The 27642-nt window shown below is 39.0% G+C and overlaps 1 protein-coding gene across 1 annotated transcript; it reads left to right on the forward strand.

Annotated features, from left to right (window-relative positions):
- Positions 1 to 20196: 20196 nt before the first annotated feature.
- Positions 20197 to 20922, forward strand: LOC146722090 (uncharacterized). Its single transcript, XM_085485528.1, has one exon. The coding sequence runs from the start codon at positions 20197 to 20199 to the stop codon at positions 20920 to 20922; it is 726 nt and encodes a 241-aa protein (XP_085341654.1).
- Positions 20923 to 27642: the final 6720 nt, after the last annotated feature.

Here is a 27642-nt window from a genome sequence, read left to right on the forward strand (position 1 = left end):
AATTCCTGAGGTCTATTTGGATAGTAATCATCGATGAGTGACGAACAGTAAATATTTGTAGAATTTTTATCGAGAGCTTTAATTTCATTAAATGTTTTAACTTTTCTATTTCTCATCTCATTAACATCGATCCATTTGACCATGGTATCATTATCCACACCGTACAAGGGATTCCCTAATAGTGTATCCGCAGCTTCTAAAGCACCGCATTCTCTGTTATTTAATGAACGCATTGCAAAATTCCACAGTTTCGATGCCAAGGACTTATTCGAATCTATCACTTCAAAGTCTGTATTGCATTTTTCCGACTTTGTCGTGTATTTTGTTAAATATGAGTTTAAAAACTCTGATTTTTCTCCAATAAATTGTATGTCCATATTTCCCTCCCAGGCTAATTTGATAGCCGGATTATAATCGTTTATAAACCTTTCCGACTCCTTGCGAGGAAGATCGTACAATCTGCTCTTACTGCGTAAATTTTTTCTACCGACTATCGAAGTGATAACGTCTCTTAAAACGAAATTCTCAGTAACTGGCCGAGGAAAATCGAACCGACACTTTCTGTATATATTAGTTTCCGTTTTTTTCGTACGCATGCAATACGAGTTATGTTTATGATTCTGATCACTTATTACCGTATCGTACAACGTTGGCGAAACATTTTCATCTGGAATTTCACACGTTACGTATTTTCGAATAAACGTAGCAACTTCTTCATCCGGCGATTTTCCTATTACTGGAGCATCTTTTATCCAAATCATACAATGCATGTGCTGAATACCTCTACTTTGATATTCCAGTTGCCAGAAGTAATGAATAACCTTTCCTATTGGATTATCGGACGAACAAATAAAATCAATCATGGCTTTGAATTTTATCCACATGAATCTAGAAGTACTTACAGGATCGTATGCGACTAGTTCGCTGATGCCTAACTTCTCTTTATCGGGATTCATATCTCGTAAATATTCACCCAAATCGGACCATTTCCATTCACTAGGACTCAAAGTCAAAAACCACGTCGCTGGACCGTAATGCAAAGTCATGCATTTTACATTATTGGACGGTTGTCGCCAAAATTAATCCGTATTTCTCAATTTTGCAAAAATACTCATTAAATTCGATTCTAATTCGTAACCTTTCAATTCGTTCAAGTATCTACCAGCAGTGTATCTCTCTCGTGGGTTAGTAACCATCATCGTATAATAGATACCACTTTTCAACTGTCGGTAGTTAGCATCATTGAGAAGGAAAAACAGATACTGCAGATTCAACCTGAATCTACTATGTTTCAACATCAATCGTGTTCTAATAAATAAATATTCCGGCAATGCAAAGTTTCTATCTTCTCGTTGTCCATTGACACCATCAGGATATAAATCAGGGAAACACATGACATCCAGATATTTATAACGATTATCCATTGGAAAATCTTCAATTTTCATCATTTGATAAAGTTTCAATGCAGATTCGCTATCGATTCTTTTCGCGTGTATTGGGTATATTGTATACTGATCGTTAATATCCGAATCTTCAGTGATTTGTGTGAGGAAAGCCCTACGTTTTAAAACGATTTGATCATTATTATTTTTGTTTTGCTGTACATTGTACAAATTCAATGCTGGTAATTTCTGAACCACCTCATTTATTTCGTCATTGTCGCTTTCGTCATCGACAATCCGATATTCTGTTTCCTGCAACTTATCATTTAATAGATCATCAGATGACGCCGGAAGACGAATTTTCGAGTAATGAGGATTATTTTCTTTCAACCATTGTAAAGCCTTATACATTTTATTAATATCTACCAAATTTTCCCAAACCAATTTAGATTTCTTGAATATACCTCGAACGAGAATGTGCAACTCGTGATTCAAATTTATAGGATCTTCCGGAGGACATACCTTATCCAATGTTTCTTGTAAAGGTAGAGGCAAATGAAATGTTCTGCCTTTTACTTTGCGGATCATTTGTCTATGCGGTATATGTTTGTTCGAAACATTGCCCATCAATTGCACTACTTGAAAGCTGCTAATTCTCTTGATTAACATTTTTTCGTAATCATTGAAATCTGACAAAACATCTGGTAATGATTTTACCGCAAAATTATTCAAAATACAAGTAGAAGGCAACACGCCTTTTTGAAATTTACCCCAACAAAGCTACAAACGAATTCAGTATTATTACTGTGTTCTGTTACGTTTGCTATCAGATCTTTCCAAAAAGATCCGTCTATTGTTTTCCTCAGCTTCTCGAGCTTAGAAACGTCTCTTCTCAAGCATAATTTTTCGCAAGAGATGCAAGGGATACGTGGTAAATCCAACAATCGATTTTTCATGACTTTAAATGCTTCGTAATTTTGCGAGAAAATCTTTTCCTCGTCCAAACAAACATCAGTTACATTTTTTGGATAAAATCTTGCTTTATTCTTAAAATCATTGGAAATTTCAACTAATTTATCCATATTGATGAATCTCAAAGATGAAAACAGTTGACAAAACTTATTATAATTGTCGATCAATTTGTAAACATTTCTTCGAATATTTCTCACGAAAGGAAAATGAGGTGATAAAGTGTTTATCGTTGCAATGTATGACTTGCAAAGATTCGGATTTGTATAGCATTCCGGAGGATGTCTTAATCTGCTACTCGTACGTGAAACGAAACAATTTTTTAGCTGCGCCATGAATTTAACATTCATTATTCAAAGTCATACATCTTTTTCAAAGTACCTTCTTCAAACAGTTCCAAAAATTTTACAAACTTTTCCATGGAAGTATCATTTATGTGGCATTTGTTCTCATCACAATGCCACATTTTCAACTTTTTACCATTGTTATCTATTAACGGCAAAACATTTATTACTCCGTGAGGAGAGGATTGTCTCATTATAAGTGGTCGCTCAAACTTTTTCTTTTGCTCGTAAACAGTTTTATAAAAGTACGCTTCGGAAGACGAAGTATGTTTGGATAAGCCACAACGAGCAATTATTTTTCATTGTACGGGCTAGTATGAATTTCAAATCAAATCTCTATAAACGACTATTATATTTTGTGCACTAAGAATAACATATCGCACTTATTTTCTAGAATCAAATTGTAATCAGTTTTACTTATATGTATGTATGTTCAATGTGAACTTGCACCTTGAATAAAATATCACAGTTACTTTTCATGAAAATATATTATTACTAAATTTAGATAATATACACTTTACGTATGTTCACTTTGAACTGGCACCTTGAATAACATATCAGTTACTTTTCGTGATAATTTATTATTAGATCGTTTAAATTTTGAAAGGTTTAAATTTTTGAGGACCTTTTTTTGAACATGGCTTGACCTTTTTATTTTTATGATTTTTTGGAGATAGGGTGAGAGAGGACGAATGAGGGTAAGAGAAGACGAGATAAGCGAAAGAGAGTGAAAGAGAACGAAAGAGGGTGAGAAAGGACGTACGAGGGTGAAAGAGGTGAGAGAGAGTGAGAGAGGACGAAAGAGGGTGAGATAGGACGAAAGAGGGCGAAAGAGGGTGAGAGGGAATGAAAAAGGGTGAGACAGAATGAAAGAGGGTGAGAGAGGACGAAAGAGAGTGAAAGAGGACGAAATTGGGTGAAAGAGGGCGAAAGAGGATGAAAGAGGACGAAAGAGGGCGAAAGAGGACGAAAGAGGGTAAAAGAGGGTGAGAGAGAATGAAAGAGAGTGAGAGAAGACAAAGGAGAGTGAAAGAGGACGAAAGAGAATGAAAGAGGTCGAAAGAGAGTGAGAGAGAATGAAAGAAAGTGAGAGAGGACAAAGGAGAGTAAAAGAGGACGAAAGAGGGTGAGAGAGGGCGAAAGAGGGTGAAAGAAGACGAAACAGGGTGAAAGAGGGTGAGAGGAAATGAAAGAGGGTGAGAGAGAATGAAAGAGGGTGAAAGAGGACGAAAGAGGGTGAAAGAGGACGAAAGAGGGCGAAAGAGGGTGAAAGAGGACGAAAGAGGGTGAAAGAGGACAAAAGAGGGTGAAAGAGGGTGAGAGAGGACGAAAGAGGGTGAGGTAGGACGAAAGAGGGTGAAAGAGGACGAAAGAGGGCGAAAGAGGGTGATAGAGGACGAAAGAGAGTGAAAGAGGACGAAAAGGGGTGAGAGGGAATGAAAGAGGGTGAGAGAGAATGAAAGAGGGTGAGAGAGGACGAAAGAGGGTGAAAGAGGCGAAAAATGGTGAAAGAGGACGAAAGAGCGTGAAAGAGGACGAAAGAGGACGGAAGAGGCGAAAGATGGTGAAAGAGGACAAAAGAGGGTGAAAGAGGACGAAAGAGGGTGAAAGAGGGTGAAAGAGGACAACAGAGGGTGAGAGAGAACGAAAAAACTGAAAAAATAGGACGAAAGAGGATGGGAGTGGGGATGGTGGCGGGGGCGAGATGTGGGAGGGAAAGGGGTGGGTGGAAGTTGAGAGAGGTGTGAGTGAAAGGTGAGAAGAGATTTATATATATATATAATCCTGATGACGTCAGCGGACGCGGACAGAGAAGAAGAAGAAGAAGAAGAAGAAGAAGAAGAAGAAGAAGAAGAAGAAGACGACGTTACTTCATTTTTCATGAAAAACGTCACTTTTTGACCGCTTGTATCTCCAGAACGGCTTGACCGATTTTATTTTTTCTTGGCTCAAATTACTCGTGGCGATGCCGCCTTTCAGGTTATATTACGTGCAATTCAAAATTTTTTATATTTTAGTAGTTCTACACCCCCAAAAAATGGACTTTGATGGTGCAGGATAAGGAGACTTGTAGTGTCTTTTAAGGTCTTTTAGGGTTTGAACATGGCCGGAGACACTACCGCGTCTCCTGATAACCTTGTTTGGTTTTATCAATCATGTGACTTAATTTGTTAGGATCGTTTACATCACTATGCATTGTAAAACATAATAAATAATATTGTTAAAATTAACATAAAATACATGAAGCTATTTTGCTTATTTCATAATTAACTAAATTGCGCTGACGTATAATTTCAATAGATATAAACTAAACAAATTTTATTCACATGTATTGCATGATCTTATTCATTAATTAGAATCGTAATCAAATACAACTATAATCAATAAATCAAAACAACTTTAATCGCATACCTTGTTTATTTCACTCATATTTGTAAATCAATTAATATGCGTATTTGTCAAATCAAATAAAATCTTTTCGTGTTTATCATCTTATCATTTTTCTCGTGTAATTCAATTATAAGTATAAATTATTTTAATCGTTTGCGCTTTTTGTAAAATAAAATTCTTATCGCGTTTCTCGCGTAATTCAATTATAAGTATAAATTATTTTAATCGTTTGCGCTTTTTGTAAAATAAAATTCTTATCGCGTTTCTCGCGTAATTCAATTATACATATAACTTAAATTTATTTCTTTGCACGTTAAATTAAAATGAATAAATAACCAACATAAAGTTATCACCAGATAAATCCTCGTTGCGTTTATTGCGCTGTCTCATTATAAACTTTTCGTTTGCGCTTTTGATATATAACTAAATATCATCACTTTTGTTGCGTAACTTAAAAATTTAAAATTTAAACGCCACGATAAATGTTTTTGTTTTTGTACAAATCGATGTAATCTTTCACCAGAATTGTATTCCAGTTTCTATCTTGGTTGATTTATTCGTACTTCTGTTCGTCTGCTCGGTATCTGCCTTGTGCTGCTATTTCGACGGCTGTGCAACTGCTCTCGTTATGGCTGTCTTCCTTGGGCAACATTGGCGTGTCTGCGACTTGTGAAGAAGGCCCGGCCAACGGGACCTCAAACGTCGGTCGCAAGGTTAGGTTGTGACCGGACGGTAGTAGGGAAATGGCCCTTCACTCGACTTACCAGCCAACAGACGTCCCGCTTTCACCTTAATGGTCGCCACTTGCTTTATCCTATGCAAGCAAGAAGGTAAAAGTAGTTGATATGGATCCTTGATGAAAGGGAAGCTTCGACAGTTCACTGCGTCGCTATCCTCTTTGTTAGGCGCCGCGCTTCCTTCAGAAGATGGCCGACGCTGCGTCACAGGCCGGCACCGCTTTGATGCGCCGCGGACAAAGGATTGCCGCTGGATCTCGATTTCAATTCCTCTCCTTTGTTCAGAGCACCGCTGGACTTCGACGTCACCTTGGATACGGAATTACGACTGATGGAAGAACGACGTGGGAATATGGATACGCAGGTAAGTGATTTTACACACTGTTTAAATTAACACAAGAAGTTTATTCTTTTCAGGTGTCCTGTGTTCACTCATTTACAAAGCCACCTACGATTTATACACATATCAGTCCGCACGATTTTATATTACGCTTTTTATTAACTAGGCGCGACTAGTTATCGTGACTACTAACACTCGCGATGATTACCGCTTACAACACACGTTGTGTTATGTACGCGTTAGGCTCACGCGACACGTCGTTAAGACTATTAGACAAAACGGAACTCGCGACTTCTCAACCACGATTCGTGCAGATACAACACAGGTGTACTGCCCGTCCGAATATCGTAAAGTCCGACGGTCTTGTTAACGAGACAAAGGTTTGTCCCGGACGAATCAAACCTATGTACTACTTTAGTTACACGAGTTCGACTGTCACGAGCGATGTTAGCTCGCGCTTCTTATACCCGCGCGGTTGCTCGCCCTTCCCTTGGCCCGCTGGCCAATCAGGGCGCGCCGCCCCGCCGCCGGGCTCGGAACGAATGGGCGCGCTCGTAAGTAGCGTCGGTTCAGCGAGAGATCCTGTTTCGCTTTTCTGGGTGTAAAGTAAACTCGACCAGAGTTCCTATTTCTCAATTATTTTAGCTAACGCTAAAATAATGGTTAGTCTATGTTCTTATGCGACTACGTTGCATGGAGACCCTTAAATAAACTAAAATAAAAATAAAATAAATATAAAATAAAATATACAATACTAAAATAACAAAAATATCTAAAAGGTATTGTATAATGTGCATATCGCTTTTGCACCATTTAAATACAGCTTGGGCGTTTGCCTTTATATATAAATAATAAAACCGGCTCATCTCGATTGTCAAAGTATGCTACGCTGGTCTACATCGAGTGAGCGAACTTAAAAACTTTACCTGGATGGGTAAAGATGTAATTATATATTTACTTATAATTATTGTTGTTTTTGCGTGATCCAACGGGTGTCCGATACGGAACCGTTTTGGTCTCTCATTACCAGACCTGGTTTTAAGTTTATTAGTTATGGATCGAATTTGGACCGGTTCCGGATCTTACATCCACTAGATCTTTTTCTAACAGTGGGATTTAACTATCCGCCCGTTTTTATTATTAATGTTATAATAGAGTCGCCGCTGTGTCTATTACTCGTCCAACTCCGCTTTTGGAGGTTTTCATCTAAAGGAAAATAATGAATATCGCGTGATCGCGCGCTGGGACGGATCTTGTCACGGGTTCGCACTTCGCGATGTCCCCTTTAATCACTCTAAGTAGTTATCAGCGTTTCATCAAACGCTTTGCGCTGGAACGCAAACTAGTGTTGATCTTTACTTAGAAGGATGTTGCGAATGCGGATCCGTAGCTATCCGTTTCCCAACGATAATTGAAAATAAAAACATATGCTAATGTGCTTGGACGGTAAGCCTTACTCTAACAACTTAATTCTAATTAATCTATGTACATATTTACAGATTTGGGAAAAAACTTGGTTCCTGATTCGGTGGAGGATCACTGAAGGCTCCATCAGATTGTCATTGCTCCAACATGACATCCGGGATGGTTCCTGGCCTTCCATCAGGTGGGTTGCTACCTGATGTATTGGGATGTTGGTAAGTTTTCTTTGGAGGTTGTCTTGTCCGTTAGAAACATTATCCGGGACGATCTCTTGTGGATCGCGACCAGTGGTCGGTCGCAAGGTTAGGTTAGGTTAGGTTGTGACCGAACCTGTATGGGTAGGGATCCCTCCTTTGGACTTACCAATCACAGGGGCCACCGCTTTCACCGGAAAGGTCGCCAGTTCTTTTATCCTATACAAAGAACAAGGTATTGAGTGCCGCCGAGGACCCTTTGTCGCCGCCGTCCTTTGTGACGCCGCGCGCCGCCTTTGATGGTCGCCGCCGCTGCGTTAAACGTAGTCGAGTCGGGATGACGCAATCCGCGCTCGAGGCAGGTAATCCAGGTACGTACTCACTTTCTCACTTATTTCCAGGTCGACGCGAGATCTTTCACCCCTACGCGGTTAGGAAAAGTTCGAGAGAATATGACGTGGGATGCGCAATGAAGGTAAGTATGAAAAACTGTTAGTGTCCAACACAATATTTATTGACGTTTTTACTGAGGACCAGTTCTTACACTTGTTGAGTCCGAACAATGCACAATTATTCCTCACGATCCTTTTTTACAATTTAACGACAGGTGTCTTTGTCCTGAGACGCGCACAAGTCGGACAAGTCACTCAAATGTTACACTACTAGCATTCATGTAACAGACTACGCGAGACTTACAGTATACTGTCCGTAATCAATAGAATTCTCGTCGCGATGTACTAAGTTTCTCGCCAAAGTACACGAACTATCACAATGATTACGCGTCGAAGTACGCGGGACATTAAACAACGAAACGTAGGAAGTCTTTGTTAACACGCGGAACGACCGTAGTTTAGCGTTGGAAATATCCGGAGAGACTGTGTCTAGTCCGCTCGGCGTCGCGCCTTATATAGTAGTCGGGGAGTAGCGCGCCCCACTCATGGCCCGCCGGTCCAATGAGCGCGCGGCGCCCCACCGCTGAGGCTCCGGCGTATCGCGGCGCTCGGGAGTATATCTGACTCGTCGAGAGTTCCCGTTTTCGGATTTTCGCTATGCATAGTTCGTTCAACAAGAGTTCCTATTTAATATAAATTTTACAAAAACGCTTGTAACTAGTTTATATATGCATGGACATGCTTTAAACGTTATTTACACTATTTACAACTTAAAAATTAATATATTTTTGTATTTTATCAGATATATATATTTTTTTGTATTTTTAATAAATATATATGTTTTTTATCCTTTATATTTATATATGTCCAGAAAGTGATTTTACACATTTCCTGAGCAATTGAAGGTAAGTTAATTTTAAAATTATATAAAATCAAATTAATGTTTTAATGTGCGTTAGATCGAAAACTATGGCTTCTGAGCCAATCTAGAAAATAGAAAAAATAAATAATCATAAAATCAAAATCATTATTAAAAAATCGTTCTTGACCTTTAGTGATTGTTTAACAATAAAACATACATAACGAAAAAGTTATCGCACGTATTGCCGTTTTCGGCTTATCCTATCCATAGGATTGTTTAGAAAACTTATGTCGTGAATCTCATTCACGCGAATTCAGTGAAATTAAATTATTTACGAAAACTAACGTCCGGTTGTGGATCTTCTTTTATAGAATTCGATTTCGCGTGCATGTTATCCACTAAACTTATTATTATGATATTTACTTATATTTTATCCATGCAAATTGATTAAAATAAATTTCTAGGCATAATTTACACGTCGAGTGGATAGAATTAATTAACTTGAATTACGGATGGATTATTTTACGCCTTTCATCCATACGTTTGTTTCGTATCATGAAATAAACCAAAATCTTACCTTATCGGTTGATAACTCTTTGCATGGATATTTTTCGTTATATCCGTTATCCAAGATGCTGGATAACCCTATTTACTTCTAATACTTAAGACTATGGGTTAACTACTTTATTTACAATGTTTACATAAGTTACGCAAAGGGTTTACGCCGTATGGGGAAATTCCCGGAGAGCGTGCTGCTAGTCCGTTATCTCGTGCGGGATGGTAGGCTGCAGTACCTGCGATGGCTGGATCTCCGAGTGGCGGCCAGTCGTCGGTCGCATACCCCCTTCTCTCATTTCGGGAATCGGCTTGCCTATTTCCGGCTTGCCTATTTCCGGAATGAGGCTGAGTTGACTCGGTGATTCAGTTGTTGCAGGGTCTTCTTCGGATTCGTCACGGATCCGGATGAATTTTCCCTTACTATTCCTTTTGCGTTTTATGACGTTTTTCGGTTGTATTTCGTCATCATCGGAACTTTGTGAAGATCTTTCTGTGTAAGATATTGATTTGACGTTTCGCTGTGGTTTTTGCGGACGTCTTTGTGGTATTTCTGCATTCTTAATTAGTACTTTTAGCTCTTTAGTGCATCTCGTTACACTCTTCACTTTTATGTTGGGTGTTGATTTACGCTTTGCTCCGCGTTTCTTGGGTGAATCTTGTCCATTTCGTGGTGTATTTTCATCAGTTTCTCCATCCGACTCGAAAATAACCTCGTGCCTTTGTTTTATTTTGTTGTTATTTTTCAGTGTTGTGGACGGGAAGGATGTCGAAGGAATGGGTTGTATTTCCGTTGGTCTGTTGTCCGTTCGATTTATCGGATCTTCGGGATGTATGGTTGATTCGTTGTCGGTCGATTTTCCTTGTCTTTGTGCTTCTATTTCCTCTTCAATGGTGGGTAGAGACTTTTTCTTGTCATAGACGATGTACGGACAATTTTTATTAAGGCCATCGGTCATTTATGTTACCATTTTTCCTGCCCATGGCGCTTCGACTCGTTTTTGGAAACTCTTTCCGACTATTTCTTGAATAACAATTATCGGCTTTGAGGCCATATGATTGATGCCTTTGTTGCATTTTATCTGGATGGTGGTTGTTACGATTGTTCTCGTATCATCCTCGTAGTCGATAATTGCGAATTTGTCGGTGTGTGTAAATGCGTGGTTGACATTTTCGTCCGCCTGTTGTTGTAATTGGCGTAAAATTTCGTCATCCTCGCTTTCCGTGTCCTCTACTGGATTTCGTTGTAAAGATTCACGGATTTTCCGTAGTTGTTTAATCCTTCTTTCTTTTCTCGAAATCTTCCTTTGTTGAAGAATTTGTTTGATTTCTGCGTTTAGTTGTTCGCATTGTTCGAGATATTTAAGTTTATCGTCCATCGCGATTTCGGCTCGTGGAAATTCTCGGAACACGTGGTGGGTATACTTTACGTGTGGCGGATGCGAGAGTACTGACCGGATCGAGCGTGTCGCGCGTACGTCGCGTGTCGCGTAGTCGCTCGGTGGGGAGACGCTTGGTGGGGGGTCGCTCGGTGGGGGGTCCCACGTTGCGTTCTCCTCACGCGTGTTTTCCGCTTCTTCGAGTGACTTCGGTAAGATGATAATTTTTATAATTTCTTTTTCAGATTCGAGGTTGGTTCGTGGATGAATTTAATTTTTCCGGTGGTAAGTAAATTAAATTTTTGTTATCCAATTTTTCTTCTGTAACCCCTTCTGATTTGTTTTCTTTTTCAGGTTGATAATCTCCTTTGGATGGCCTCGGATCTTCGGGTGGTGAGTGTTCATTATTAATTTGATTACTAATCTTCTTTCTTTTTTCAGGTTCCCTGGGCTGTTTTGGATTTTCTTGAGGTAAGATGTTTTTCGATGTAATTGAATGTTGACTAATTACTTTTTCTTTTTCAGGTCTCCTTGGTGAAATGGAAACTTGGTATGGTAAGTTTTCTTCTTCCTCCTGTATCCGTGGTTGTAATTGTTTTATTTTTTCAGGTTCCTGGTTTTTGGCTCTTCCTCTGGTTGTATCAACGTTTTGGTAAGTGTTGTCAATTCCAAATTCGTTTTGCGGTTGAGTTTTAACGAATTGTATTACAGTAGGTGATTTTAATGGGATATCAATTCTGTATGATTTTTGCTGGTATGGAATTGATTGTTTAGTTTTGGTATTTTTATTGTATTTTGTCCATGAAATCGGTTGATTTATTGGACTTTGTGGATGAAATTTTTCGATTTCGTGAAAAATTTCGTTTTTGATTTTTGTCATTTCGTTAGCATTCCATTTTTTTTTAGGCGAATTAGGTTGTTTATCGCCCCCTTCTACTTTTGATTTTTCAAGTAGTCTGGTGATTGGAACTAACGAAATCATTTCGTTTTATGGGCTTCTTCTTCCAAATCGTATCTAAAATAAATGAAACTTCTTTCAGGATTTCCATTTTGTTGTCCGGTTTTTGGTGGACTTAACTTTTTCCTATTTTGAAAATTTTCGCGACAATTGTATAAAAAGTTATGGACTCGATTCCGCGTATATTATACTCTCCCCGGATATACATGGGACGCCATATTAAAACATACAAATATAAAATTTGAATTATTAACAGACATTGACATGGTATGTTTGTCAAACGAGGTATACGCGGCGGCCTTAGTCAATGTTCAGGTCGATACGCACAGGCTAATAACAAGTACATGGAATCGTACGACCCATCGAAACCCTCATCTTATTTCATGTATTTTGATGTAAATAATTTGTACGGATGGGCAATGTGTCAACCATTGCCGTATGCCGATTTTCGGTGGGTCGACGATGTATCGAATTTTGATATATCATCTATCGTGTTTGATTCACCAATAGGACTATGTTCTCGAAGTAGATTTAGAGTATCCGCAGCATTTTCATGACTCACACATTGACCTACCGTTTTGCCCGACGCGCGATAAGCCGTCCGGTAAACGGGAGTATAAATCCTCGCAAACGCTTTACGATAAGAAGCGCTACGTAATACACTATCGTAATCTGCAGCAGTGCACGCGTCACAGGCTACGCATAACAAAAATATACCGCATACTACAATACACGCAGTCAGCGTGGCTTCAAAAATATATCAAACTCAACACACAATTTAGAGCACAAGCAAAAAACAATTTTGAAAAAGATTTATATAAATTGATGAATAATGCGGTATTCGGTAAGACGATGGAAAATGTGCGCAATCATGTGGATGTAAAATTATTAATAAAATGGGACAGACGGTACGGTGCGGAGGCAATGATCGCGAAACCAAATTTTCATAGTACAAGCATATTTTCGGAAAAATTAGTTGCCATAGAATTATGCAAACTCGAAGTTAAATTCTACAAATCAATCTACGTCGGCATGTGCATACTCGACATATTTTAAGTATGTTTTTATGAATTTCACCACGAATACATGTCACCGCTTTATCGTGACAATTGTAAAGTAATGTACACCGACACGGACAGTTAAATATATCAAATTAAATCCCAGGATGTCTATGAAAATTTAAAACGCGATATCGCTCGATTCGATACCAGCGATTACGCTGCGAATAATGTGTACGTTATACCGCTCGCGAATAAAAGGTGCCGGGTCTGATGAAAGATGAGAATAACGGTGCGATAATGACCGAATTTGTCGGGCTTAGAGCAAAAATGTATGCTTTGCGGGTGGACGGTAAAAAGGACATTAAAAAGGCAAAAGGTATCAAAAGTAACGTCGTAGCGCGTAGTATAACATTCGACGATTATACGCACTGTCTTAATAAAGAACTTGAAATGACGCGTCAGCAGTCATGTATAAGATCGAAATTGCATAAAGTGTATACCATCAGTGAGACAAAAATTGCTCTAAGTCCTTACGACGACAAGCGGTATGTCGTACCTTAGTCGACCGACACCTTGCAGTGGGGACATTATAGAATACCGTTGTAAATATATTATATATTATGTATATTTATTGTATTTATTATATTATTATATTTATTATATTTATTATATTTATTATATTTATTATATTTATTATATTTATTATATTTATTATATTTATACTATATTGTAAGGATGTATTAATGAGAATTATATATATATTTTTGTTATATATGTAACGGTTCACCTTTCCCGACGCCGCGGATCGGCTCGCCGGTTCCAGGATTCGGGAGGAAGGGGGAGATTCAGACTCGCTTATTCCTTATTAACAATGCTTTGGTTTATTCAAAGAAACAAGTAAACAAAATGTTTGTTGGCATAAAGCCTTAAATAGAGAAACTTATTGACTACCCGGTATAAACAAAATACGGAGGCGTATAGCCTGTAGCGGTGTCCGGAAAAGACTTACAAATTACCCGGTATAACTTAGAGATACGGTGTACGGAGGCGTATAGCCTGTAGCGGAAACCGGAAACCGGGAAATCCGGCGTAATGACGAGAAACCCGTCACCCGGTGTATAGCAGGAAGAGACCGGAAACCGGGAAACCCGGCGTAACAACGAGAAACCCGTTGCTCCGGCGTGTAGCAGGAAGAACCGGAAACCGGGAAACCCGGCGTAATGACGAGAAACCCGTCACCCGGTGTATAGCAGGAAGAGACCGGAAACCGGGAAACCCGGCGTAACAACGAGAAACCCGTTGCCCGGCGTGTAGCAGGAAGAACCGGAAACCGGGAAACCCGGCGTAATGACGAGAAACCCGTCACCCGGTGTATAGCAGGAAGAGACCGGAAACCGGGAAACCCGGCGTAACAACGAGAAACCCGTTGCCCGGCGTGTAGCAGGAAGAGACCGGTAACCGGGAAACCCGGCGTAATGACGAGAAACCCGTCACCCGGTGTATAGCAGGAAGAGACCGGAAACCGGGAAACCCGGCGTAACAACGAGAAACCCGTTGCCCGATACTAAAGGTAGGAGGCCAGAAACCGAGAAACCCGGCGTAACAACGAGAAGCCCGTTGCCTGGCTAGGAGGTCCGGAACAGGACTGGTGCCGGCTCATCCGTCGAGCCGGCTTATATACCCTGCCGGCGGTTCCCCCACTCTACATCGAGGCTGTGGTGGGGGTAACGCCGGCGTCGTAGTGGGGCGCTTCTGGGGGTTGTAGTGGGGCGCCCCTGGGGTAGGGTGACCCGTGTATCGCTTATGTTTTTGCGTTTAGGGGCGTCTTAGGCGCCATAGCCTCAAGTGGCGGGCGGGTGATCGGCCCGCGAGGCGTTAGTAACGGCCACGCCGTTACATATATATATTTTGTTATATATTTATATATTTTATATATGGTATACAATATAAATATGTTATACAATGATTGAATTAATATACATTAAATAACATTGTTTTTATGTATCCAAGAGTTGTGCGAACTGTCGAATCCCAACCATTTCACGTAAACCTCGTCACTCTTTCTGCGCAGTATTTTCTCCACGTGATACACATCCGGACAATTTGCGCGGTGCAGCTCGTGCTCGTAAAACGCTTCAGCGATAGATGTCTTGCGATAATCCTGGAGTAGATATGTTACGGGATTAGTATGCTGCACTTTAACAATCTTAAACACCTCGGTTGTCCAATTTGGCGTGTATCCCTTCTCGAAAAAGTTGTTTGTGCTTGCTGACGCGTACCTGATCACCTACTTTGAACTTTGCCGAGCCCGCGATTTTTACACGATTGTACACGGTAGCCAAGAGTCTTTCGGCGATCGCGGGGGTAACGTCGGCGGGTCGCATACCAATCGTTCGATGCTTGCGTCCGTTGTAATTTGATACGAGACGTGGCAGCATGTCGAATCATTTGTAAGTGCCATTCAGCGTAAACATCTTCCACATGTCGTTCTTTAGCGTGCGATTAAATCGCTCGACGACCGACGCTTTCAATACCGAATATGTAGAATAGTGATTAATGTCATGTTTTCGCATAAGTCGTTGCACAACGGCGTTGTAAAATTCCTTCCCGTTATTAGTTTGCATGTTTTTCGGGCATCTCTTGCCATCTCGAATTATCTCAGCGATTGCGTCAGCTGTCTCGCTTCCTCCTTTACTTTGAGTGGTACAGCTCACGCATACTTGCTCAACACATCGATGACGGTGAGTATGTAGTGGTAACCTCTGTTGAAACGGGAGTACGGGACGCATCTCGACAATGTCGGCTTGCTACAGATTATCGTATCCTCGTACTATGACATGTCTTCGAGGGAAATTTTTTCTCGCTGACGCATGCAACTCGTTACCAACTGCCGTCTCTCCAAAGTATGTTGCTCGTTGTTATTTTCACTATTCATTCTCGTTCTTTTTGCTTCTTTCGCGTTCGTGCCTCGTTTCTTTCGAGTTCTTTCGGGTTTTTTCGGGTTTGTGCATCGTTCTTTCGGGTTCTTTCACGTTCGTGTCTCGTTATTTCGGGTTCTTTCGGGTTCTTTCGCGTTCGTTCACTCAAGTGACAGTTTCGAAAATTGTTCCTGACTTGATCGCAGCTTTTTTCGCAGTCTCTTTTGACCTGTTCGAAGCCCGCCCTAGCCCGTTGCAGCAGTACCTCAGGCGATCGTAGCCTTTAAGTACTTGTTTGTAGTCTCGTTTGCAGCCGCTTCTGACCTGTTCGTAGCCTCGTTTGCAGCAGCCGATACGCCGTTCACTGTTAGATTTGTTACTGTTTGACTTGTTACTGCAGAGTTCGGCGATCACAAAACTCTCGTTGCTCATTGTAGATTAGTAGTAGTACGCTGATAATCCTCCTCGTTTGCAACTATTTTTTCTAACCGTTTTTATTAAATAGATATTTCTGAGGTAGTGTTTGGCGCACGCAAAAGTTCTTTTATCACAGTCTCCAACGCTTGTACATTCTTCTCTAACGCAGCCAGCTTCTCATCTAACTCTTTCTGTTGAATCATCAATGTTTTAAAGCACTCTTCCAAGTACAATTTGTTGACGGCATCGGTATCCGCCTCAGGTAGCGTTACACGGCGAATCTTGCGCGATCTCGCGTCATAATCTGTAGCGACGCGACATAGAGCGTTTTTACGCACACATCTTCTCATCAATGTGTACCAATGATCGTCGGTTGTATCAATTCTCTTCTCAAATAATCCAAATTTATTGATAGACTTTTTTGCAATGCTTTGTAAAGTGTCACGCGATGGATTGAATAGATTGTCGGAACTCCGTTTAATTTATAATAATGCCCGCTTCCCACAGTTCTTCGATGATCGACAGGATCTCGTTGTCGTGCGCGTTATTGCCGGCTTGGCGCGAAGCGTCGAGCAATCGTAGGCGATCCACTAGCTCGTTGGGGTCGTCCCAGTGCACGTAATCAATCTTATTGTCGGTTAGCGTCATAGCGCGAGGCATTCCCATGCCAGATTTTGGGCTCTCCACCCGCGTCATTGGTGTAATTATATATTTGTACTTGTCACCTTTGCTACTCTTCACACCACTTTGCGCATCAAAATTGCATTTATCCGCGTTTGTCGCCAATAATATGTGTTTGTACTTTTGCAAATCGTCCTTCTGGTAATCAAGTCTTTTCTTGAAAATCAACTCGTACAATCCGGACGTTCCAATGTACCGCGTGTTGCCTATGATTATATTGTCATCTTTGTCAATGTCGAATCGCTTGCTGCCGAGCCGCATTTTATTCTCGCCGAAATAGACTCCGTATACATTATCAATTTCTTTCTTTTCATCAGCACCGAGGAGAGCGTCCATGTACTTTTGTCCTAATGGCCCCCAATCCTTTCGCATCATTTGTCGACCTTCCGGCGATCTTAACCAGTGTCGAAGGGATATTTCGTGCGAATTACGCGTGGTTTCGAAAACATTTTCGTCTACGAGTGTTTTGGGTATCACAGGTAGTACGCTTATCGGTGTAGATGTTGTCGGCAATGAAGCGTCCAATGGCTTCGAAATATTTTATTTTCTCTTTTTCGATGCCTCCTCTTCCTCCTCCTCTTCTTCATATTGCTTGATAGTTTTATGTTTTTTCTTTTTTGGTGTCTCCCCCTCATACCGTGTCTCGATCTTCACATCGTCGTCGTCGGTGTTAGGCTCGTTTTTCACCGAAATTGTCGCGTTGTCAACAATCTTTTGTAGCGGCTCGATAATAGATTTAAAATGAGTCTTGACAGCGATATCGTCATCAATGTTTCCGGTCTTCAGAGCGCGATGTTTCTTGTGGATAGATTCGGCCGTCTTTGCAATCTCCATGGCAACCTTTTCACGCTCGCGAATATTATCAGCCAAATCGCCAAAAATTCTCCTGGTCGAGAGAAACTTTAAAGAGTGCTGCCGACGACTAATGGCTCTGCGGTATCGCAAACTCGTTAAATCCTTTTCTGTATCGCCCGTTTATAAGAGAATTGTCCTTGTCTATCACTAGAAATCCATATTTTTGCTGCCAATAAGTAAGACATAACTCACTGAAATCCTCATACGACATGTCGGTATTTACGTGATCGTTGTACACGTGCTTCAAATTAGTGGCGTCCTGTTTAAACAGGATTAGCAGGTTTGCGTTGTCGCGTATAAGATGTTTCGGTATTCTCGCGTATGTCTGACAGAGATAGAAGCAGTCGATGTTCGAGCTGCGCGCGTATAGTTGTCGGTAGCATCGTACCGTGTTTGCGCACGCCTTCGTTCACGCTGCAGCGTACTCTGTCGTCGTAATTCATCACTCGTATCGTCAGAGGTTGTCGCACGAGTTTCATTTTCTCACTCCCGATTTGACCTCCAATGTCCGCCTATTTATAGCTGCGCGGACTCGCTCAGTAATGTCTAGAGATTGCAGCGGATGTCAACGAAAATAGGTACAGGTTTATTAAATCGTGCGATAAACACACTTCTGGTCGAGCTTTATATCCCCGGCTATCAATTTTGCGGCCCGGGAACTCGTTTGGAAAAGCGATTGGCTAGAAGTGATTAAAGCGTCAACCCATTGGACGCGGCGTGCCGTGAACACAATATAGCGTACTCTCGGAGCAGCAAACTCACCGAGAGACACGCGGTGGATAAGGTACTTGCTGAGAAAGCAAAAACTCGCATGGTCGCGAAAGACTCGAGTCTCGATGAGAGAGTCGCGGCGGCAGTTGAAAGCCAAGACGAAGCTCGGCATGGGCTTGAAAACTAGAACGAAAAAGAGGAGGATACTTTTGGCAGCGAAACTGAAGCGGATTTTTACCGATTTTACCAATGCTGGGACGCGCTCGGATTCCTGGTCGGCGGAGCGGCTGGCGTAGCAAAAACGGTGAACGACAAAAAAGCCGCGCAACGTCAGTTGCAAGAGATACTACGCCACAATCGCGCCATGAAAGGCCGCGGACTGTATCTCGTTCCTTACAAATATGGACGAGGAGCGAGGAAAAAAAAACGTTAAAAATACCGATAGGTGTAATAACAAATGTGCAATTGCTACTATGCGCAATAATTTACCGATAAACGGCGCGCGAGAAAATGAGAGCGATATCGTCAATCTGGACAGCACAGACGGTCCTGGCACTCATTGGATGGCGTATGTAAAAAGGGGAAATCGCGCAATTTATTTGGATAGTTTTGGCAATCTTTGACCACCCGAGGAATTGGTGCGATATGTAAATGTACCTAAATTGGAATACAATTATATTTCTTATTAAACGTATAATCAGAGTATCTGTGGACAATTGTGCTTGCAGTTTCTCCGAGAGGTTGAATTCTCGCCGCGAATTTAAAGACTGATATTGCGCTATTTAACTCAGTTTTGTCAACATGTCGCTATCACTAACATTGACTGGGAAGAGTAACGTCCTCGCGGCGACCTACTTTCCACCCATAGATTTGAGCGGCGCGGACTACGAGCTCGGTCTGACGGATTTTGAAACTTATCACACTATATCAAATGTGAATTCCTCGAATAATAAATTTTACTACGGCAAAGACGACGCGGAAATTACGATTCCCAAAGGAATCGTACGAGCTGCAAGCGATACATGAATTTTTGAAACACGCACTGTTCCGAAAACATAATGCTGTTAGGTAATAATAAAGGTGTCGCCGATGAAGATTACCCAATCGTGCTCCGCGTTAATTACAATACGATGAGAAGTGAGATCAAGTGTGCTTACAGAGTAAACTTTAGCATGCCCAACAACATTGGATCGCTGCTGGGATTCTCGAATCGTATACTTTAATCGCGAAAATGGTACGAATCGGACATGGCGATTAATATTATCAACGTGAACATTATCCGCATAGAGTGTAACGTGACCACGGGTGCATACAGCAACGATAAACTCGTTCACACGATACACGAATTTTCACCGATGGTACCACCAGGATATAAGATAGTCGGAAACACCGGCGCAGATCATTTACCTGCCGGTCTTCGTACGGAGCATTACTGATTTAGTGTTACGCGTTGTTGACCAGGAGGGACGATTGCACGATTTTCGAGGTGAAGAAATAACAGTTAGATTGCACGTACGACGGCGGGCCGCAGCAACACCTCGTGCGACGAGATGCTCGTGTTGAATAAAGACACGAAGAACACAATCAGGTTAGCAGCTAATATCAAATCAACCGCGAAGAAGAGACTCACCTCGTCAAACGTTGCGTTTTTACAATCTTTGGGATTTGCGGTGCGTGCCATCTGAACAATGACTGAGATTCTCAACAGTGAGGAAGAGCCAGTCTTTAACGATTGCATCGTCAAGATTAAGACTCACACATACAACCCGTTTGCCAACACAACATTTGGACACAGCGACGAGATAAGAATACCCATACAACAACAGGATTTATATAGGTTGCCTTATGAGAGTTTCCTCTACATCGAGGGAGAACTGCGGATAAATCATCCAGTTGAGGGATCCAATGTGGCGCTGGGAAATAATTGCGTCGCATTTATGTTTAATGAAATTTGCTATGAGCTCGATGGTGTGGAGATTGATCACAACAGAAATGTGGGAATAACAAGTCTGCTGAAAAACTATGTAACAATGTCATCTGATAGAAGCGTGATTATGCGAAATACAGGCTGGGAGAGCCCGACTACTGTGAATGGATATTTTAATTTTTGTGTGCCGCTGCACATGTTGCTGGGATTTTGCAAGGATTACAAACGCGTCGTTATTAATGCTCGTCATGAGTTGATCTTAATACGAGCGCGCAATGACAATAATTGTCTGTATGGAGATTCTGCACTGGAGCCTGCGATCAACATATTCAAGATACAATGGCGAATGCCACACGTGTTGTTAAGCGAGATTAAGAAGCTGTCGATGTTGCGCGCTCTGGAAAGCGGACGTTACCTCAGCATGGGTTTCCGCTCGTGGGATCTATATGAATTTCCACTATTGCAGCATACAACCAAGCATTCGTGAGCCATTAAGACCGCGACTCAACTGGAGAAGCCGCGATATGTAATTTTTGCCCTGCAGACAGGGCGGAAAAACATCATGTCCGAGGATACGAGTCGATTTGACAACTGTAAATTAACTAACGTGAAACTCTATCTGAACTCGGAATGTTATCCGTACGATGATATGAATCTGGAGTTTGATAGAAACAAATGGTCGATTCTGTATGACACGTATGCACGTTTCTGCAAAAATTATTACGGATACGAGTATCTCGAGCCGAGCCTCACCGTCTCGTTATTTCTACGTCATGGTCCGTTTGTGATTATCGATTGTTCTCGACAAAACGAATCGGTCAAGAGCGCAACAGTGGATGTAAGATTAGAGTTTGAGTGTAAGGAGAATATACCTAATATTACCACAGCATATTGTCTCATCATGCACGATCGCGTGATCCAGTACACCCCGTTGATCAATGTTTACGCAAAATCATCTAAAAATGTTTACACAACTACGGGTGTAAAAAAGGGGGAAGAGGATACATAATCAAGATGATGTGAGATGTCTTAAGAGTATCGTAATATCTCTCGACTGACTCACATCGAAGAGATCATGTCTGCACCAACGTTTGTCGACCTGCAAGGATTTATCCTAAATAAACGATTTATTGTGAAGGAAGCGGCAATGAGAAGAGGATATATTCTGTCGCACTATTTCTTTGCATGCCCTGTACCATGGAGCGTGCTTATAAAGTTGGAAAGGCGCCAGGCCTCGTGGTTAACTCAGCATCATCACGGCTTGCAATGGGAGGATGGAAATGTTCTATACTGCATGGCCCAGCGCTTGATTACGGCAGTTATCGCTGGCATAAATGAATAAGAAGAGGCGGAAGAGTCCTCTCTCGTGTATGTAAATAGACTCGAAAAAAACTAACGGAATGAGAATTTAATTATTTAATTATTAATAAATCTTTAGATTTTATTTAATTGCTCGTTTAGTTGGCCTACAATATTTACCTTTTTTTTAAATTTTGTTAATTTATACAAGCCTTTCATTAATTAATTTTAATAAACGCTGGCCTTATAATGCGTAGGATTAATTATCCGTTCAAATACCACCGGTTTAATTTTAGTTTTATTTATCATTGCTTTGGTTTAGAAACGTTAAAACACTTAAAATCTTGGCTAAATTTTAATTATGCGATAATTAGAGCAATGTCGAAGTTGAAGTTTTTAAAGGAATGTAAGAGATATTGTCTGTTTCTCAACCATTTGCGTAATTTTTGTAACAATAAATTTGTTTTCTATCACTATAAATCAAAAAATAGGATGCGTGGTTTGTTGCGTAATATTAGAACTGAAATTTTTAACATAGAGATATTTGATTTATTTAGAACATTAAACTCACTCAATAAAAAACGGTCAAGGCAATACCAAATTCTCCAAAATCATTTACCATTTTATATCTGGCAGGAGATTTTTAATTATCACTGCAATTCTTTTTCTTTGTTCAACCAAAAGTTATATCTCATACATAAGAAAAAATTTCTATGGCTACGTAAATCACATGAAACAGAGTACATTAATAATACTGATCCTATTGAATTAAAAACAACAGAATTATCGACAAATATTGTTGATAATACTGTTTCTGCTAACAGTTTTCGTGATGCTACACATAATCCTTTACAACAAACTAACCAGAAATGGTTTGTTAATTTAACTGATGAGGATATTCCTCCTAATGTAACTTATCTATTGCAATTGGGAGATTTCAGTCTTCCAGTTAACATAAATAAAAAAGTAGCCATACACGAATTCATTAAAGATATAGAGAGTAATTCTAACGGGATCAGAAATTGTACTTCAATTTGTAATGCTGTCATTCCACTATTTTCTTTATTTTTAAAAAATAATGACAAAAAAACGTACACACAAGAAAAATTACTTCTCATGCATAAAGACACAATTAAATTCTGCAATCAAAACCCTAACATTTTATTTACTAGAGCAGACAAAGGCAGTATTACAGTCGCATTAGATAAAGAATTTTATATAAAAAAAGTTGAAAGTCTTTTAAAAGACGATTTTACGTATACCATAGTCAAAAATAATCCATCAACAAAAATAGAAAAAGAACTTAATAATTTAAAAAAAAATGGTTGAAAAAAGATATCAACAAGAAGGAATATTATTATTTATTTTCTAGTGATTCTTTTCTCTCCAAAGCCTATGGGCTATTCAAGGTCCATAAGGAAAATATTCCTTTTAGATTAATAGTTTCCTCAATAAATACTTCTTTATATAATATTGCTTTCTTTTTTCATAAAATTTTAAAAGGTAGCCTTCCTAGAGCTGACAGTTTTGTGAATAACAGTTTTGATTTATGCAACATTCTATCAGGAAAAACACTAAAATATTCCGACACAATAATTTCACTGGATGTTGTTTCATTATTTACTAATGTTTCCATAGATCTTGCATTAAACGGTATCAATAATAGATGGCATTTTATAGAGTCACACACTAAGATTCCCAAAAATGATTTTATAAGTATGATAAAATTTATATTAACTTCTATTTTTTATTATTTATTCTATTTTTTATTATATTAACTTCTATTTTTTCAATAACATAACTTATAAACAAATTTATGGGGCTCCTATGAGCTCCCCACTTTCTCCGATCATTGCCGATATAGTCATGCAGGACTTGGAAACATTGGTAATTAGTAATTTAAATTGCGAACTGCCTTTTTATTTCCGTTATGTAGATGACATTATTTTATGCACTTCCGTTGACAATATTACATATGTTTTGAACGAATTCAACAATTATAACGATAGACTAAAATTTACATTAGAAAAAGAGGATAATCGGTGTATAAGCTTTTTAGACATAATGATCAAAGTAATAGATAATAAAATTTATTTAGATTGGTATCACAAAAAGACATTTTCAGGTAGATTACTCTTATTTTTTTCAAATCATCCGACTTGTCATAAAATAGGAACAATTTATAGCTTGGTAGATAGAGCTATATTACTATCACATCCTCTATTTCACAAAAAAAAATATAGAGAAAGCTATTAATATTTTGCTATCCAATGGTTATCCTCTTGACTTAATTTTCATAGAAATAAAACGCAGATTGAAACATCTTTCAACGTAGAAATTTAACAAGTATAATACCAACAATATAATAGATATCAATACCACAAATACAAACATTAAATATTTTAATAGCAGGTATCTTGTATCGCCAGTGATGAATAAAATTAAAAATAACTGTGAGACGACCCAACTGGCTTAAATTGATTCTTATTATTAGTTTGATGTCATATACAAGAAAAGACAACGTTTCGACCTTAGGTTTAGGTCCTTATCAAATCTTATGTTCGCCTTTACCATCCATACTGAACGTTTTACTTGCCACAGTATTTATATTGAAATGTGTAAAATGAAAAAACTTAATTATATATTGTACTAAAGATTTTGTAAGACTTGATAAGGACCTAAACCTAAGGTCGAAACGTTGCTTTTCTTGTATATGACATCAAACTAATAATAAGAATCAATTTAAGCCAGTTGGGTCGTCTCACAGTTATTTTTAATTAAATATTTTGTCATATCATATAAAGAATCGATTTCTGATAAAGTCGCTTTAGCAATAAAAAGCCCTGACATATTGGTGAGATATCATTGCATTAAAAAATTGAATGACTTCATAAGAGTTCAAAAAGACAGAAACAATTGTCCCAAAAATTCTAATGTTATTTATCAATTGAATTGCAATGATTGTGACGCCACATATGTCGGACAGACAAAAAGACAGTTAGGAACGAGACTTAAAGAACATAAAAATAATATTAAATTAGACTCTGCTAAACATTCGGTTGTCACGGAACACATTCTAAATGAACAGCATACATTTGACTGGGATAACACTAACAATAAGATTATGGATCATGAAAAGAATTACCACAAAAGGCTAATATCTGAAATGATCACATTAAAGAACAGAAAAATGGAATTAATTTAAACAGACACCGAATTGCACAGTAGTTATTTTGACATACTTAAAAAATTAGCTGAATCATAGTTTAGAAAAAACATTGGTAATAAATAGATACATCACGCTCTCTAACTTGACATTTGTTATTTAGACTTCGCAACACACACTTGAAATGTCGAGAAGAAGAACTTGTTAAAACAATAATGTAAGTTGATAAATTTTTTAATTTTCTCTGATATTAATTTAATTCGCGTAAAATATCCACAGCATGATTAAATGTCGCAAAACTTGGAATCTCAGACCAATCGTCTTACTCATCTATTGGTCATCAGCGAAGAATCGTTTAACTTTGTATTTTAATGTTTAACCAACTTTGTATTTTAATATTTAACTTTGTATTTTAATATTTGATTTTTATGTATTGAAAAAGACTGTAGTGCAGTCGAAACGTTTACGCTGTATATTGTTTCTCTAACGGAATGAGAATTTAACTATTTAATTATTAATAAATCTTTAGATCTTATTTAATTGCTCGTTTAGTTGGCCTACATTATTTACTTTTTTTTAAATTTTGTTAATTTATACGAGCCTTTCATTAATTAATTTTAAATTTTTTAATTTTTGGTCGGCCAAAGTCATCCGTTTTTTGAATAAACATATTGTTTACATATTGTTCTCTTTGTTATTTCTCTCCCTCCCTCACCAGATATTTCCAAGAAATCCTTTTACCCCTACTACTTTAAAAAATTTCTCACGCAATCGTATTTCTAAGAATTCCTTTTACCCCCACTACTTTTAAAAATTTCTCACGCAATCGTATTTTTAAGAATTATTTTTATCCCTTCTTCTAATATTTTTAAATATTTCTCTTTGTTCTTTCCCTCCAGATATATTTCTAAGAATTCGATTTACCCCTTCTCCTAATATTTTAAAAATGATCGTTACTCGATTATTAGTACTTTTTTATACGATCAGTCTCTTGTCGACTGTTCTAACTGACGGTTCACTTTTTAATACCCTCGGTTCAAAGAAGCAGCAGCATGAATTACTACATGCCGAGACGTGATGAAACGTGCGAGAAGAAATGCGACGAGTATAACTTTTTTGTATTTTTTTAATCTTTTTATATTTTTATATTTTTTACGAGTTATAATTTTTTATCTAATTTTTATCTAATTTTTACAGCGTTTCGCTGGAGCCTCGTGCGGTTCGTTTACTAGGAAGACGATACGCATTGACGGCCACGGAATTCAAATTCCTCGAAATCGGCATCAGAGTGGATCCGCCGAGTTACGTGGAGATTGCTATAGGAGATCATCGGGGAAAACAGCTAATACTATCTCTCGAAACGTGGAAAGGACTCTACGAGCAACGTCACGCTATTCAAAATTATCTGAACAATGACTCCCCCAATAACGATGTGTATAATTTCATAAGTGTCGGGCCGCTAACAGTGCGATTTCACAAGATAAACGATACCAAGCTCATAAGTTTCAAATCAGCGGGTGTGCGCATGATGATGGTCGAATCGACGTTACGTCGTATGTTCGAGGTCGATTCATGCATCGAAATAATGTTTGATCGATTGACGACGCTTATTGCAACGATCGATATCAAGTATACACAATTCTCCAATATTGCATCCACTGTAACGGATGCTAGAGAATTGCTGAATGCGATACGCGTTAGCGACGCCTGCAACAAGCACCAACTTGTCGATTGCGAGTTGGTGGCTTTAGTTTTTAATATATAATAAAACTTTATATATAATTATGTATTAAATATAAGACGAATAAATACTATATGTATATATCATGGTGTACTTTATTTGCGCGCCACCCGTTACATACTTTGCGAGAGATAATTATCGTGTCAAGGACATTGTCGTATCCAAGCCTAGATTCAGCGGCAACGAGAAAAAATCGATATTTTTATCTTACGAGGTTAGAGATAAGAGACGCGGCGAGAGAAAATCGATAATTTTATCTTACGAGGCGCACGCGACGGTCTCATTAAGAGAGAAAGAAGACGCACGTATTCGAGAGAGAAGACGCACGCATTCGAGAGAGAAGACGCACGCATTCGAGAGTGAGAGAGACGGCGAAGTAGCGGCGAGAGAGATTCGGCGGCTCGGGGATCCAAGCCTGGATTCAGCGGCGAACGAGAGAGAGTCGGCGGCTCGAAGAAGCGGCAAACGAGAGAGATTCAGCGGCTCAAGCCTGCAGGCGAACGAGAGAGAGATGCGAAGGAGAGGGTTGCGAAGGAGGGAAACATTTTTTTAAATTAATAAATATTTTCTGTTTAATAAATATATATATTTTATTCATTATTTTTTTTTTATACGTTACCGCTAATTTTTTTTTATACATTATTACCGCTTATTTTTTTCTATAAAGATATCAAAGGAGAGAGGCGCGAAGGAGGGAAACATTTTTTTTTTAAATTAATTAATATTTTTTTTTGTATAATAAATATATATTTTATTCATAATTTTTTACATTACCGCCTTATTTTTTTTATACATTACCGCTTATTTTTTTTATAAGGATATCGAAGAAGAGAGGCGCGAAGAAGGGAAACATTTTTTTTTTTAATTAATTAATATTTTATTTTTGTAGAATAAATATATATTTTATTTATCGACGGGCCGACGCTGCGTGCAATTGCAATTCTAGCAAAAATACGGTAATAAAAACAAAACAACGCAAACGGATCGCACCCTCCCCGATA

Source organism: Nylanderia fulva, unplaced genomic scaffold, assembly GCF_048542155.1.
Source record: "Nylanderia fulva isolate GAGA-0341 unplaced genomic scaffold, ASM4854215v1 Scaffold370, whole genome shotgun sequence".
Lineage (NCBI taxonomy): Eukaryota > Metazoa > Arthropoda > Insecta > Hymenoptera > Formicidae > Nylanderia > Nylanderia fulva.